Source organism: Carcharodon carcharias, chromosome 22, assembly GCF_017639515.1.
Source record: "Carcharodon carcharias isolate sCarCar2 chromosome 22, sCarCar2.pri, whole genome shotgun sequence".
NCBI lineage: Eukaryota > Metazoa > Chordata > Chondrichthyes > Lamniformes > Lamnidae > Carcharodon > Carcharodon carcharias.
In genome coordinates, this window is record NC_054488.1 from 59,289,614 (window position 1) to 59,304,665 (window position 15,052).

The 15,052-nt window shown below is 44.3% G+C and overlaps 1 protein-coding gene across 1 annotated transcript in view; it reads right to left on the bottom strand.

Moving 5' to 3' along the window:
• Positions 1-15,052, bottom strand: part of LOC121293683 (sodium-coupled monocarboxylate transporter 1-like) — a 143,521-nt gene that overhangs the window by 23,514 nt on the left and 104,955 nt on the right. Inside the window, exons 14-15 of the mRNA XM_041216851.1 lie at positions 9,488-9,690; positions 6,375-6,478 (exon numbers count right to left, since the gene is read on the bottom strand). Coding sequence (XP_041072785.1) covers positions 6,375-6,478; positions 9,488-9,690 — 307 coding nt within the window. The remainder of the gene's footprint in view (positions 1-6,374; positions 6,479-9,487; positions 9,691-15,052) is intronic.

The window sequence follows — 15,052 nt, forward strand, 5'->3', positions numbered from 1 at the left end:
GCACTTGACCACATGTGGCATCAAGGAGCCCAAGCAAAACTGGAGTCAATTGGAATCAAGGGAAACCTCTGGTTGGAGGGTTATGAGCCCAGCTGATCTTACTACTGGACAAGTAAGATCCCAGGGTGGAACTTAGCTTGATAGATCCTCACTTTTATTTTTTTGTTTAATAATGTGAAGGGCAACTATTGAACAGAGTCACAGGAATCTGCTGATGAACTTTTATTAAAAGAATAAAGCATTTATTAAACAGGTAAAAGAGCTATATTGCATTAGGCAAAAAGGTTGAAAAGGTTTCATGCAGGACAAGCTGGCACACAACAAAGGGGAGGAGTCACAGACTGGTGAAGGAATGCCTGACATCAAGCTCCTCACTGTCGACCCCCCGGCATCACCTTCCACCTCCCCACTGTCACTCACCAACCCAAACCCTCTTCTTTCCAGGATGTCCAGGTGAACTTGCACGTTTCCTACCTTCCTGAGAATCCCACCCACATCCACATTGACCATCCCCACCTCCTCCTACCCACCTCCAGGGTCCATGTCTGCCTCCGAGTCCCCACCAACCACCCTCGCCTTCCTTTCTACCATTACCAATGCACCTCACCCTCCCACCCTTGTGGCTCCGTTTGCCCCTCTCATACTTACCATTCCCTCCTACCATGTCCACCCTCAGTTCACTCCTCAGGAGGCAGTCATTGACTCCACAGACCCCTCCCTTGCACATTCACCTAGACATCCCTGCCCCTTACTCCCACTTCCACCTTTAGTCCCTCCTCCATCCAGACACATCCTTCTCCCTGGACACCTTCTCCTCTCCGAACGTTTCCCCCAAGACAGATTCCTCCCCTCTCTGAGCTCCCTCCTCCCCCCAGACAGCTTCCTCTCCCCAGACTCCAACCCCGTTCTGAAATCCTTTCCCTCTCCGAACTCCTTCCCCTCTCTGAACTACTTCCCTTACACCTTCGTCCCCGCTTACACCAACCTCCCTCACTTGGTGCATTCTCCCCGTTATACCTTGCTTCCGCTGTACTCCCTCCTCCCCCGTACTCCCTTCTCCTCCTTCCCTCACCCAACCTCACCCACCCTGACACCTTCCTTCCCTCCCCCTTCCAACCTCAGCCCCCATGACACCTTCATTCCCCCCACCCAGCCTCTTCCCCTCCAACACATTCGTCCCTGTCCTCCCAACCTCACCCCCTCCTGGTACATCTTCCTCTCCCAGTCACACCTAGACCTTCCTCTCCCACTCACAGCTGGACCTTCCTCTCCCCCAACCCCGAAGGTCATCCGTAGCAGACCATGGCTAAGACCATGATGTTCCAAAGCAGACTCGAGACATCAGTGGAGATTTTCTGTGAGCTGCTTCGCAGCAGAGCCATGTCCTTGAGAATCCACCCAGCATGCAATGCACATATTCCTCCAGGGTCCTGTAGCTGTAACACTCCAGCACTTTCTGCTCCTCAGATGTGCACGATCTGAGCAAGGCCCTAATGGTGAGTCCCAACTTCTGCATGTCACACTAGTCCAGACATGTTCTGGGGTGGCAAGGGGGAAACGATTCCAGTCCGGCCTTACTGGATACTGCTGGATAATCCCGCTGTGCTTTCATGCCGGCGTGAAACTGATTTTTGGCTTTCTTGCCATATTGTTCCCCCTCCCCCAAACCTGCCATGATGCCTGACACCAACAGAACTGGGAAACTCCAGCCCAAGTTTCTATGGATTTCTCATCAACCCCCCCATATGCTCATCACACCGTGAGCCAACTGGTCTCACTGAAACCTTGACTTTCTCAGGAGGGCTTCCAATCTCCATGTTCGAAAAACTCACTTTGGAATTTTCTCCTAAATGACACTTTCTCTCAAACGTCTTCAAAAAGGATCCACCTCCAGGATTTCACTCTCACTTTCCGATGTTCCTTTCCCTTGGATCTCTATATGCATTCAAGCTACACCTTTCAAGCAGATTCCCAGATAGTCAGCCATGCCAAGCAGAACACCACTGCTCAAAAAGCCCATAGTAAGGAGTCACCGACCTTCAGCTGTTTCCTCAGATCTTCTGGCTTCTCACAAGCCCACTTTGTTCCAAGTCTGCTCTCTGCAGCTCTGTCTTTTTAATTTAGAAACTTTTCCTTTGTTCCTCCCGAACAGTACTGTGAGTGTACCTACACCACATGGGCTGCAGTGAATCGAAAAGATAACTCACTACCATCTTCTCAAGGGCAATTAGGGATGGGCAATAAATGCTGGCCCAGCCAGCAGCGCACACATCCCGTGAACGATTAAAAAGAATAACAGTATAGTCAGCCTCACAATCACGCAACTGCTTTTTTTTTTTTGCTAGCAGAATGTGTTTCTTGGAGTTTTTTCTTGGCCTGGAAATCAATTCAGTTTACTTAGGGTTGGATATTGTTCCAGCAATGAGGATTCCCACCCCATTCCCTGCTGGTTGGAGAACTGGTGGGAACACTACGTTGCTTCCAAGGGGAGGCCTGATGCAATTAAGTGCCCACCAGGTACTTTTGACTGGCGCTGGGCATCCCAAGCAATTAAGGATATTGGAGGGCAGAAATGCCACCCCAAAGAGACGTTGGCCAATTAGAGGCCAGCAGCTCTCCATTGTAGGCAGTGCCACCGAAAGCAATGGCTGTTGTTGGTAATACGCTGAAGCCCAGCCTTCAGGATTGAGTGAGGGCAGGGAGAGGGTTGCCACTGAGTGGGGAACAGAGGGTTGAAGAAGAAGACAGGGGGTTAGCTTCCAGGTGCCACCCACCCAACCTCCCAATGCCAGGTCCCTGGATCAGGCACAAATTACCTGTGCATGAGGGACCCACTTCTAATCCCTGCCCTCCAACCCCCGCTCCCTTCCACGACCCCGCAGGCAAACCCAACAGGATTTCCTGGACGGACTTCAGGAAGCAAGGCAGTGCCATGGGATTTTGGGTGAATCCCTGGGTCACCCCTTCTGGTGGGCTCAGAGATAATTGGCTTTAAGTGGCTCTTTAATGAGCCTAATTTCATTCCTGCAGCTAACCGGCAGGAATCCCACATTGGGCCCTTCCCACCCCCAACTTAATTGGGGACAGTTATCCCGATGTGGGGAAGCCGATGCAGGTACACCTGCTTGATTCCCCTGCCCCCACCCTCACCCTACCATTGTGCCCGCTCTAGTGGGCTCCACTAAATCCAGTCCTTATTCTTTATAAAGATGTCTGCTATGATTCAGTAAATACAGTGTAGCTTTGTCACCTTGTGATGAATAAAAACTACAGCATGAAGAATTCAAATATAAGGGACAATAATCATTCATGATCATATACCTTTCTTTCATAGGATGTGGGCATTGCTAGCCAGGCCAGCATTTAATGTCTATCCCTAATTGCCTTTGAAAAGGTGAAGAGCCGCCTTCTTGAACTACTGTAGTCTGTGTGGTGTAGGTGCACCCACAGCTACATTATATGTAGTGTAGCCAGTGCCGCTTATAGACATATTACCTTTAGAATTGTGAGGCCACTTCCATTTTTAATACATAAATTAATAATGTATGATACAACCAGTTCTTGCAATAACAGGCACCATCTGTTTTGCAGTTTACAGAATAGTTACCATCAGAAACATATGAAGGCAAAGGAGGATGTGCAGATGCGATAATGGGTCCTATTTCCACTGAAGTATATTTAGGAAACACTGAAATCCAAAGGGCAAAGCACAGGGAAAGGGGCAAAGCCCTGGAACACCTCTATTTTTGTTGCCTCAGGATTCCAAAGGTGCTCGAAGGCTTTAATATGGTATCCAAAATAAGATTCCCTAAAATAAAAGCCTTTTTATAATTGACCTAACCAATGTTTTGTGCAAATTTATCATTAATTCTTTACTCATACTGTGCCCTAACTTATAAAACCGAAAATGATCTTGGCTTTTATGTGAGTTTATTTACCTACACTCAAGAGCCTCGGTATTAAGTCTGTCGCAATAGGCAGGAAAGAATCAGGAGGTTTAAGAAGTTAAATACACAGACAGCAACCCCCAGGTCCAATACACATGCACCCATCAACCTTTTTACTGCAGAAAATATTGGGGCATCCCAGTGTCCCACCTTGGAGAGCAAGGATTCTTAATTAACAAATTTAAATCAAGCTCTCACATGGTTTCCCCTATTCAGCACCGATCACCAGTCTACCCTCCTCAGTCTCGATTGCCAGGGACCATCCCCAACAGTCCTGGGCTGTGGCCTCTGGTTGCTGATGTTCTACACAGTAGCTGGGCAAGTGTTCATTTGGCCAAATGCCAGGCAGGAGATTGAGGTACAGATGTTAATGTCTTCCAGCCATTAAAATCGCAGGACCTTCGTGTCCCTTCTCTTGTTGGTTCTTCAGCAATTTCACTTTTAATTGAATGCTCCTCCCCTTCCTGTAAATATCGAGGCTACATTTTCTGGGAATTCTGGAGGTTAAATTGGCAAGGATCAGCAACAAATGAGCAGATCACCGTCAGTAATTAACCTGCTCCTGTTCACCGTGTTACAGGCAACAGGGTTCATTTCTGCTCACTGCTGTTTTATATGATTGCTGCACGTACCAGTGCTACCCATGTAGTTCAATGGCTGCATGCAAGGCAGCTGATATTGCAGTGAGTAGTGCTATTTAAAGGCAACATATCTATCTTAAAGGGGAGGTGCATTCTGGCTACAGGAAGTATTGGGAGTCATTTCAAATGTGAATCTCTCCTGTGAAAGCATGAAGAATCACTGACCATGCCAGAGAGCATTTACCATGGTTTTCTAACACTGTACTGGAGGCTTTGGAAGAGGTGGCAAGGAGGAGACATAAACTCACGAGGCAGTGGGAGGAAGCAGCTGCGGAGCTTAGAACAGGAGATGTTGCTCCTAGGACTTGGTTGCAGTGCAGGAAGAAATTCAATATGCGTTGTCCAGGTAAATTAATTCATCTTCAAATGTCATATCCTACCACTCCACCACCTGCCTCGTCCACTGCACCCTCGCACTCAACAACCAATAATCTCTATCAATCTGGATTCAATCCTACCATTCAGTTGACTTATCGCAACCTCATATGCTTAGCACTGTTCCAAGCCTAGCATTCACAACTCAGCTCGCACACACTGGCAGCTATTCAACTAAGATCATCTAAGTATAGAGCAGGATGCTCACTGACATACTTCCCTCTTTCTTGCAGAAGAAGATGACACAGAACAGCAGGGTACAGCAATGAACCAGAGGATGGCAAGCACATCTGCTTACCTTAACCCCCATGAGGAGACAACACTGACCATCATAACAAGCAGCATCACTGATACCGTGGTCACTGACAACATTGAAGCAATCAGTGAACAGGGTATCACCATACTTAATGCTCCTTCTCTGATCCCACTTCTTCCTCATCCATCAGTCGCTTCTGGCTGAAAAGTTACAGAAGGTGTAAGCATTCCCTATTTCCTTTCTCCCCTTCCCACACCACAATCCAACCCTTATCTCTTTTTCATTTCATACCCAAGAACTAAAACCTGCCCGGTCAGTGGAGATAGAGGAAGAAGAATGCGAAGATGACCAGATACCATCATTCAATCCTACAGTCGCAACCACCAGCACAGATACTGACTGTGCTTATATTTTAGGGGCTAGACTAGAGGAGAGATTTGCATGTGGTGAGACATTAACTAAAACATGCAGAAGGCACGGGAGAGGGAAAGGATAGCGCAGGTGCCAGCTTGCCAGAGGGAAAAGTCGCAGCCTAGTTATTCCACAGAGGACTCAGATGAGAACTTCAATGGGCCAGGCTACTGGATGTACACAACCAAATGCGTGCCTGTCAATAAGCATGCATTCAATGTTAGAGGATGGCAAAATCCCAGTATCAACATGGCACAGTAATTTGTGCAGAGCTTGCACCCCATCCTTCCCGAAAGGTGGTCATCTATGTCACCACGCCTGTGGAATCCACTGTGATGCAGAGTCTGATGGCCAATGTCACAGCTTACATTGCAACACAAGTAGCTTCCATCAAAGCTCTGGGTACTGCAGTGGAAGCTTAGACTTCTGCGAGGTGAAGTAGCAGGAGTGGGAACAGGAATGCTGCCATCCTGAGAGAGGAATTTAAATTCATGCTTCCAATCATACCACTCTGCTAATGCCCTTGCTGTTGTCTGTGAGCCAGCCAGCTCCAACAATGCAGGCTCAGATCTATTTCTTCACATGTATTCATGTTAAAATGCATCTGTCAACTGTCTGCTCATTTTGCTACATTTAAAGTTTCTACAGAAAATGTAACTTGTTGTGAAGTTACTTTATGTTGATGCCATGTAGCCACAGACTAGTGTTCTGATTTGTCACAATTTACGTTTTAATTTTACTTACCAGTGAACAAACTGACTATTAATCCGACTAAAACTGTGCTTAGACAAGCAACTGGGCTGTAGTAGAGATACGATAAGGAGTAGAAATTTTCTGCAATGCTGGGCCTGAAATAAAAATAAAAAAACATTAATCTGAACTAGAGAATAAATAGCATCGCATGCAAGGTTACTTCAGGTATAATCTCAGCACTAATTTTTAATTAAACTAATGGATTTTGGTTTGAACATTGTACATCTTCCTCCTGACTTCACCTAGTGGGAAATCCACAAAGGCTTTACCATTCAGGCTATTGGTTAAAATAGATTATATCAGCAAACTCTGATTTGCATATTTACAGATGATCCTCTATGGCTTCAGCCGGTGCCTTTGTCACCTATTCAGAAGTGCAGGTTAAAATTAGTAACAATGAGAATCAAGCATGACATTGGCAAGCAAGTTACCCAGCCAATTTTAATTGTGCACCCACTCCATTTCCATTGGGTGTGTAAAGTTAAAATCATGACCATTGTACTTCTCGTAATTCAATTTTAAAGCAGGATTTGAAGTTATTACTGAATTGTCAACAAATTGATACCATTAATACTATATTCAATCAGTGTTGGCGTGTTAATTTTCCCTTTTTTAACACAAATCAAAACCCAATTGTATATTATTGTCTTCAGCTATGAACTGAAATGTGTAATCCTGTATCTTTCAGAAACAGGTACCAGAGCCAGCATTAACGAAATGTAACAGAAAATGCTGGAAGCAACACTGGAGAGATGAAAAGAGAGTTAAAATTTCAGATCTGTGACCGTTCATCAGTTCTAATATTTTAATTTAAGATTTCCAGCATCCGTGGTATTTTGCTTTTGTATTAATTGAATACACACTGTAGTTATCAATAGAAAAGAAAAACGATTTTAACAGTGCCAAAAATACTTCATTTAGACAAAACGTTTTGAAATCTGATCTGAACTGGTCTAAAAACTAACGAAATCTATTCACAACAACAACTTATATTTATAAAATGCCTTTAACATAATGAAACATCCCATGGCACTTCGCATGAGTATTAAAAAACAAAGTAGGTGTTATAAGGTTAGATAACTAAAAGCTTGTTCAAGGAGGTAGATTTTAAGGAATGTCTTAAAGGAGGAAAGTTTGGTAGAGAAGCAGAGAGGTGTAGGGAGGGTATTTCAGAGCTTGGGGCCTAGGCAACAAAGGCACAGCCGCCGACGATGGAGCAATTAAAATCGGGGATGCACAAGAGTTCAAAATTAGAAAAATGCAGATATCTTAGAGGCTTGTGAAGTTGGAGGAGAATACAGAAACAGGGAAGTTCATAGAAGAATCAGTAAACAAGCATGAGAATTTAAAATCAAGACTTTGCTTGACTGGGAGCCAATGTAGATCAGCGACCACAGGAGTGATAGAAGAATAGGACTTGCTGCATGTTAAGACACAGTTTGCAGAGTTTTGCAGAGATGACTTCAAGTTTACAGAAGATAGAATTTGGGAGACAAGCTAGGAATGCATTGAAATAGGTGAGACTAGAAGTAACAAAAGCATGAATAAATGTTTCAGCTGTTGATGAGTTCAAATGATGTTGGACAATTTTACAGAGGTGAAAATAGGCTGTCTTAATGATGGCACAATTATGAGGTTGGAATCTCACCTCAGGATCAAATGTGGCACCAAAGTTACAAACGGACTGGCTTAATATCAGACTGTAGCCAAGGAGAGGCAAAATATCAGTAGCCAGGCAAGTGTCTCCTAATAATTTAGTAAATTTTTAAAATTCCATTTCCACCCAATTGAACATCAGAACAGGGGAAAGCCATTCAGCCCCTCAATCTGGCTGAACTTTACCTCAACTCCAGAACTCTTGATCTCAAAGAATATAAGGAACAGTTGGGAAAGTGGAGTCTGTATGGACTCCTCCTGCTCCTATTTCTCATATTCTTACATAACAAAAAGCTATCAATTTTGGTCTTTAACATTTCATTTGACCCAGTATCCACAACCTTTTAGGGAAGAGTTTTCCAGATTTTCACTGCCAATTTGTGTCAAAAAATGCTTCCTGATTTCACTCCCACAGGGTTCTGTTCTAATTTTAATATTATGTCCTTGATTGCCCAAAGGTATTTATCTCTATCTATCCTATCAATCCCTTTGTAATTTTAAAGACCTTGTTTAAATCACCCCTCAACCTCTGAATTCAAGGAAATGCAAACCAACTTTGTGCAATCTGCATTCATAATTTAATTCTTTAAGCCCTGTGCCAGGATTTTAAGCGTCGGTGAGAGGAGGCAGGGCCCGCTCACCAACGTGTAAAATGACGCCTAGTGACATCGGGCGTAACTCACGACGTCGCTGCGCCCCATTTAAATTTTCAGGTAGGCAGAGGCCATTGACAGAGTCAATTCAGTAATTAGGTTGACAGGCAGGCCAGGGGCCCCAGTGCAAGTTAGAAAAAGCATGAAAACCTCATCAACCAGCAGGAAGAGGTTTCATGCAGGTTTTTTAAAATTTTAATAAAGTTTTTGTAAAAATGATGGACATGTCCCAACTCATGTGACAGTGTCACATGAGGGGAACATGTTAGGAAAATTTTATTTTTCTATTTTGAGCTTTTTTACATTGAGAGCTGATCTCCCTGAGGCTGCATTTAGCCTCAGGGAGATGAGTGAGCTTTTGTGCGCATGCGCGAAAGAGTGCACTCTCGATTTTGGGATTCCCCACCCCCCCCACACCCACACAGGGAGCACACAGTACTTCCGTGCAAATGTCACGCTGGACGGACCTTAAAATGTCGCCGCACCCCCAATCGGGGTCGCTGATCGGAAGCGCGTCTGCCCTTCAACTTCGCCCCCAACAGGGGGGGATGGGGCAAATTCAGCCCCTAGTATTGTTGCGGTGAATATGCACTGTTTATTGAACAAATGGTTGGGATTTGTGAAATTTTATCGGTTAAATTGCTGCATAGCTTCCAGTTATGAAGCACTGATATCAATTTTGCAATGTCAGTGGGAGAAACTATCCTGAGTTAGGTAGATATCAAACAAATGGGCAACTGCAAAATTACAGGTGAAATTGCAACAACACAGTTCAATGTTAATTTAATGACTTACCATTCTTTCTGCCTTGCAGATGTTATGATGGTTAGCAGTGATGTTACATTCATAGGGGTTGAGGTGGTGGAATTTAGCTGCAAACAGCCCGATGTTGATGTTTCAAGTAACCGTGTAAATTTATCAGTAGGTGGATAGATTTGAGCAGCAATCCCCATCCACATGGAAAGGGCCAGTCCAACAAACAAACCTACAGATGCACCCTGACACAGATGAAATAAATAAGAAAACAATTAATACTTCTAGGATACATTGTGTTGCAGAGGTGAAACAAGCTGATTTTAACCCATTCAAAACCTATCCACCTGCACTGAATTAAGATTGGGCCCTATGGTTCGGAAGTTCCTGGAGTCCCATGTGGCTGGTGTAAGTGTGGTAGAATGGATCTTCCACCATCCTTATTCAAGATTGGCAATCTCATCCCAAATCCTGGGGACAGGATTATTTGCATAGGTGAGGCTGGTGGAAAGTACCTATAAGAGGGCAATAGCAGCAGCTGCCTGGCTCAAGTTGTTCCACTCTAAAAGAGCCAAAGAACTTTTTTAAATCAAGTCTTCAGTTCCCACTGGAGCCACTTTGAATAGGCAAGGTAATCAACAAGGGAAAAATATATGAGAGTAAACTAGGCAGAAGTATAAAAACAGATTGTAAAAACGTTTAAAGCTAATTAAAAATGAGAGTAGCTAAGGTAAAGGTTGATCCCTTAGATGCAGAGACAGGAGAAATTAACATGGGGAATCACAATAGTAGATGCAAACTACATACCAGAAATATAGTGTAACCAAGAAGTTGATAAGAGTGAGGAACTTAAGGCAATTAATATCTGCAGAGAAAAAATATTAAGAGAAACCTATTCGACTAAAAGCCACAAATCTCCAGGACCCGATGGCCTATCTCTCAGAGTTTTAAAAGAGAAAGCTGCAGGGATAGTGGATGCACTGGTTATGATTTTCCAAAATTCCCTAGGTTCTAGAACGGTCCCAGTGGATTAGAAGTTAGCAAATGTAACACTGATATTCAAGAAAGGAGGCAGAGAGAAAATAGGAAACTACAGGCCAGTTAGTGTGACATAAGTCATCAGGGAAATGCTGAAATCTTTTATTAAGGAAGTCATAACAATGCACTTTGAAAATTTTTGTATGATCAGAAAGAGAATAAATGGGGCAGAATCAACTGTGCTCGCTGGCATCAGGCATGCTCAGCGGCATGAGTGGACAATATGGCAAGAAGGCCAAAAATCGGTTTCACGACGTCATGAAATCGGTTTGCGATCGTCTGCTCAGCCCATCGAAGGCAGGCCACGTTTCCTGCCATTGGATGTTGGGAACCTCATGTAATACATTTGCATATCATTATAAGGTTCAACCCCCCCCCGCCCCACCCCCCACCCCACCATGCTGGATCATCTGCCCATATTGGTGTAATTTGCATGCTGACATGTTTTACAACTACACATAAGTGAAGTGCACCTGGTCAGCTGCACTACGTTTGGGACTTCAAGGTTTGTTTGCATAACTTGCTTCAGGCAGTTATCAGTGCCAGGCTTTGCAGACAGCACCACAGTACATTTAGGGGGACTCACAGGTGGGTGTTTACCTACCAAACCAGCGATAAGGCAGAGTGGCTTTGTATGACTGCAGGGCTGGGGTTGCTTGGGCAAGGAGGAGAAGTGGCCTCAGGTAAGGGAAGAGGCTGCAGGGTGAGGGCTGCACTCAAGATGTGTGGGGGCACAAGTTGATCTGTGCAAGTGGTCTCAAGATGCTGAGGGCTGCAGAGGCAGTCTCCAGAATAAATGAGGCCAGATGGAGATGTAAGGATGTGTGTGAAAGAGTGAGTGGTGATGTTCCTTGAGCTGGCAGTGAGTGAGATGCCAATGAATGAGTGATGGGCTTGAATGTGTGAGTTTCGAGTGATGAGATGGTTGCCTTACCCTATCGGCACTTGAGATCATTCATCATCTATCTGCATTGGATGGCCAACCTCTTCTGTGCAGTACTGGTCACCACTGCCATCACCTACCAAGCCAGAGTGGTAATGTTGCTACCCTTCCTGTGGCAGAGTGGGCATAGAGGACATCATGGTGGGCCTCCAAAGTGTCCAAAAGGCATCACTAAGCCTCAGGAATGCAGTCTTCTTGCTTTTTAGGGCCATGTCTTATTTGCAGCAGGCCTGGACTGGAAGCACTGAGAGGTGTGCGCATGACTGTACTTTAAATGTGGCGCCTGGCGTGATGAAGCGGCAATGTGATGGTGTGGCGGGTGAATCAGAGCTAGTGGCTATGGAAACAGCATCTTTCCCAGGAATGAATAAGTAATACAGCAGGTTTGGGACAATACGGCGTGAAAAGCTGCCATTGCGGCCTATGGGTAAGACTTCATTTTACCCACCTGCTACCGGACTTACTGCAAATCTGGGACAATTCCGCCCATGGTTTTGCAAAAAGGAAAATTGTGCTTGACAAATTTATTAGAGTTTTTATGAGGATGTAAATAATAGGTGGCATGAGTGCCGATACACTGTCAGTGTCAGAGGGACCCACAACCTACAACTTCCCCATGAACATATTGAACTGCTTAAAGACCAGAGCTTTTTTGAAAAAATACCAGAAAAGGCACTGATCAAAAGATGGCTGATACTGTAAGATGACCATTTTCTGGAAAATTCCTATATAAATTGTACTGGCCGGCCTGTCCTGAGAGGTTGCGTGGAATTTTGCATCTGGGGAGGTGCCCACTTCAAATAAAGACACTTGAAAGGAAGGTATAAAAAATTCAAAAGGCTGGACTTTTAAATCACCGTGGTTCTGGGGAGACAATGGAAACTGCCCTCCAGAAGCTACATCCCATCTGACATCCTGAAACCATCTCCTGTTGATTTATATCTCAAAATGTGTCAAAAAGTTTCTGAGATGAAAGCAAAATAGACTTTGGATGGAAGACATGCCCATTGAATTCCCTCCAGGGAATACCAGAAAAATTAGTTTAAAACTGGTTCTGAAAACCAGAGTGGCAAAGCAAAAGAACAATGACAAAGAAGCAAGGACACCTCTCTCTGTGTTGCTCTCTTTCTCTCTCTTGCTGGGGGCCAGTGTTTTAACAGAGAGAAGAAAACAACAAGGAGAAAAAGGACAGTCACCCCTGGAAGCACTGAGAGGTGTGCGCATGACTGTACTTTAAATGTGGTGCTTGGCATGATGAAGCGGCAATGTGATGGTGTGGCGGGTGAATCAGAGCTAGTGGCCATGGAAACAGCATCTTTCCCAGGAATGAATAAGTAATACAGCAGGTTTAGGACAATATGGCGTGAAAAGCTGCCAGAGACAAGCAGGTCATCTCTCTTTCTGGAAACAATCTTCAGCGGAGTGCAAAACTGAACCAATCCAACAAGTGTATCCAACAAACTGAGAAACTGCCAAAGTCAGCTCCAGAGTTCTAATGAAATCACCTAACGACGGCAACATACCACCATCTACACCTCACAGACAAACCAAGGACTTATTTGTAAATTCTTTTAACTTTTATTTGGACTCTTACCTTTCATTTCTGATATGTTTGAATATGTGTTGCATCTTTTATTATTTTTCCCTCGGGTTTTAGTGTCGATAAACTTTTTCTTTGACTGAAGAAAACATGGTATGGTTGATACCTTGTTAAAAAGTAAACGCATTTGGACTGGAAAAGATTTCCACGAGGGGAAAGAATTTTTAACAAACCTTTGGGGGTGGACCAACTGAAGGGGTAGAAAAAAGGGAGAGCCAGCTCATTCCTCCTCACCTGGTCGTTACTAGGGTAAATGAATGGGAGTTAATAGCTGTGTTGTATTTGGATGTTCAAAAAGAATTCAATAAGATGCCACACAAAAGGTTAGTAAGCAAGGTAAGCATGGATAAAGGATTGGTTAACAGACAGGAAGCAGACAGTAGGAATAAACAGAGCATTTACAAGTTGGCAGACTGTATCTAGTGGAGTCCTGCAAGGCATTCAGTGATGGAGACTCAGCTATCTACAAGCTATATTAATGACATAGACAAAGACACCAAAAGTAATGTATCTAACTTTGCTGAAGACACAAAGTCATGTGGGAATATAAGCAGAGACATGAGTGGGCAACAAGATGACAGGTGGAATATACTATAGACCTAGAATGGGATTATTCATTTAGGGAGTAAGACCAGAAAAGTGAAATATTTATTAAAGGGCGCAAAACTTTTAAATGTTGATGTTGTGATAGAATATGTGATTTCAAAGCTTGTATTTTTGAGATGGATCCTAACTGAAAAGGAAAACCGAAATGGGGAACTAAGAAAGGATACTAGCCCTCCCAGTTTCTAAGGAAACTAAAAGTAAAACTGAAATTGAGAAGCAAAACCTCTAGGGAGGCTGAAGCAGGTTGAAATATACATGAGGAGACAGAGCCATCCAAGATCATTAATAATTTATTAATAAATAATTCCAGTGGTGTAGTACAGGCAGGCTGAAGAAGACAGAGGCTAGATCCAGAAGCTGGGAATAAGCAAAGACATAGATGGATCTACACTATCCAGAACAAGTTGAGGAGGCTCTGCAGATGTGCTAATTTTGGTGAAGATCATAACAATGGAATTCTGGTTGCTCTCAGCAGAGTGTTTTAATGTGGCAGGCCACTCAAGGCCACAGCTGCACAAGATGCCCGCTGAAGTCATCCAGGTCAAGAAAGGTGGCAGATTAGCAGCCTCTCTATGGTGCAGCAGCAATTGAGGGGGGAACGTTACTAATCATTGTAAGTTTGTAAATAAACCCAGACCTCATAGTCCCTCATGCTGATGTTTTTATGCCATGTTGTGGCTGTGGGACTTGTCTTGGGAGGTAGATGAAAGCTTTATACTTTTGATGCGGGACAGGATGCTTCATGTGTTAATGTTTGGAAAGGATAATGTATTGACATGACGGTGACATGAGTTGCATGTTGCACATGGAAAAAGGTTTAAACACATGGTGTGCACATATCTCTGAGGCCAGGTCTTTTCAAACTATTGAAACCTCTGCCCTATTAAGGCATCCTTGGTGTCACAGCCATCCAAGCGATCACGACCAGGGCCTTCGACCTGAAGATCACCATGATGCCTCACCTTATCCTCGCCTTCAATCTCTGATGAATGGCCCCTATCTGAAGTGTCCTCATACTCCAGGGCATCTACTCTTTGGATAGCGAGGTTATGGAGGGCACGGCACACCATGACTATGAGGGACACACGTGAGGGAGTTACTGCAATACCCCTCCTGATCTGTCAAGGCATCTGAACCTCATTTTCAAGAGGCCGATGGTCTGCTCGACAATGGCCCTGAAACTTCCATGGCTGCCATTATAACTCCTCTCTGCTTCTGTTTTGGGCACCTTGACAGGTGGCATTAGCCACCTCTTCAATGGTACCCCTTGTCACCTGTAAGCCGTCCATCCAGGGCTTCATGGCCGCTGAATAAGTCTGGCAAATGTGAGTTTCAAAGAATGGAGGAGTCGTTACTGTAGCTCTTGATAGCCTGAGCCATCTCTTACATTGTGTCTGACATCTGCAGATAGCTCAGTCTC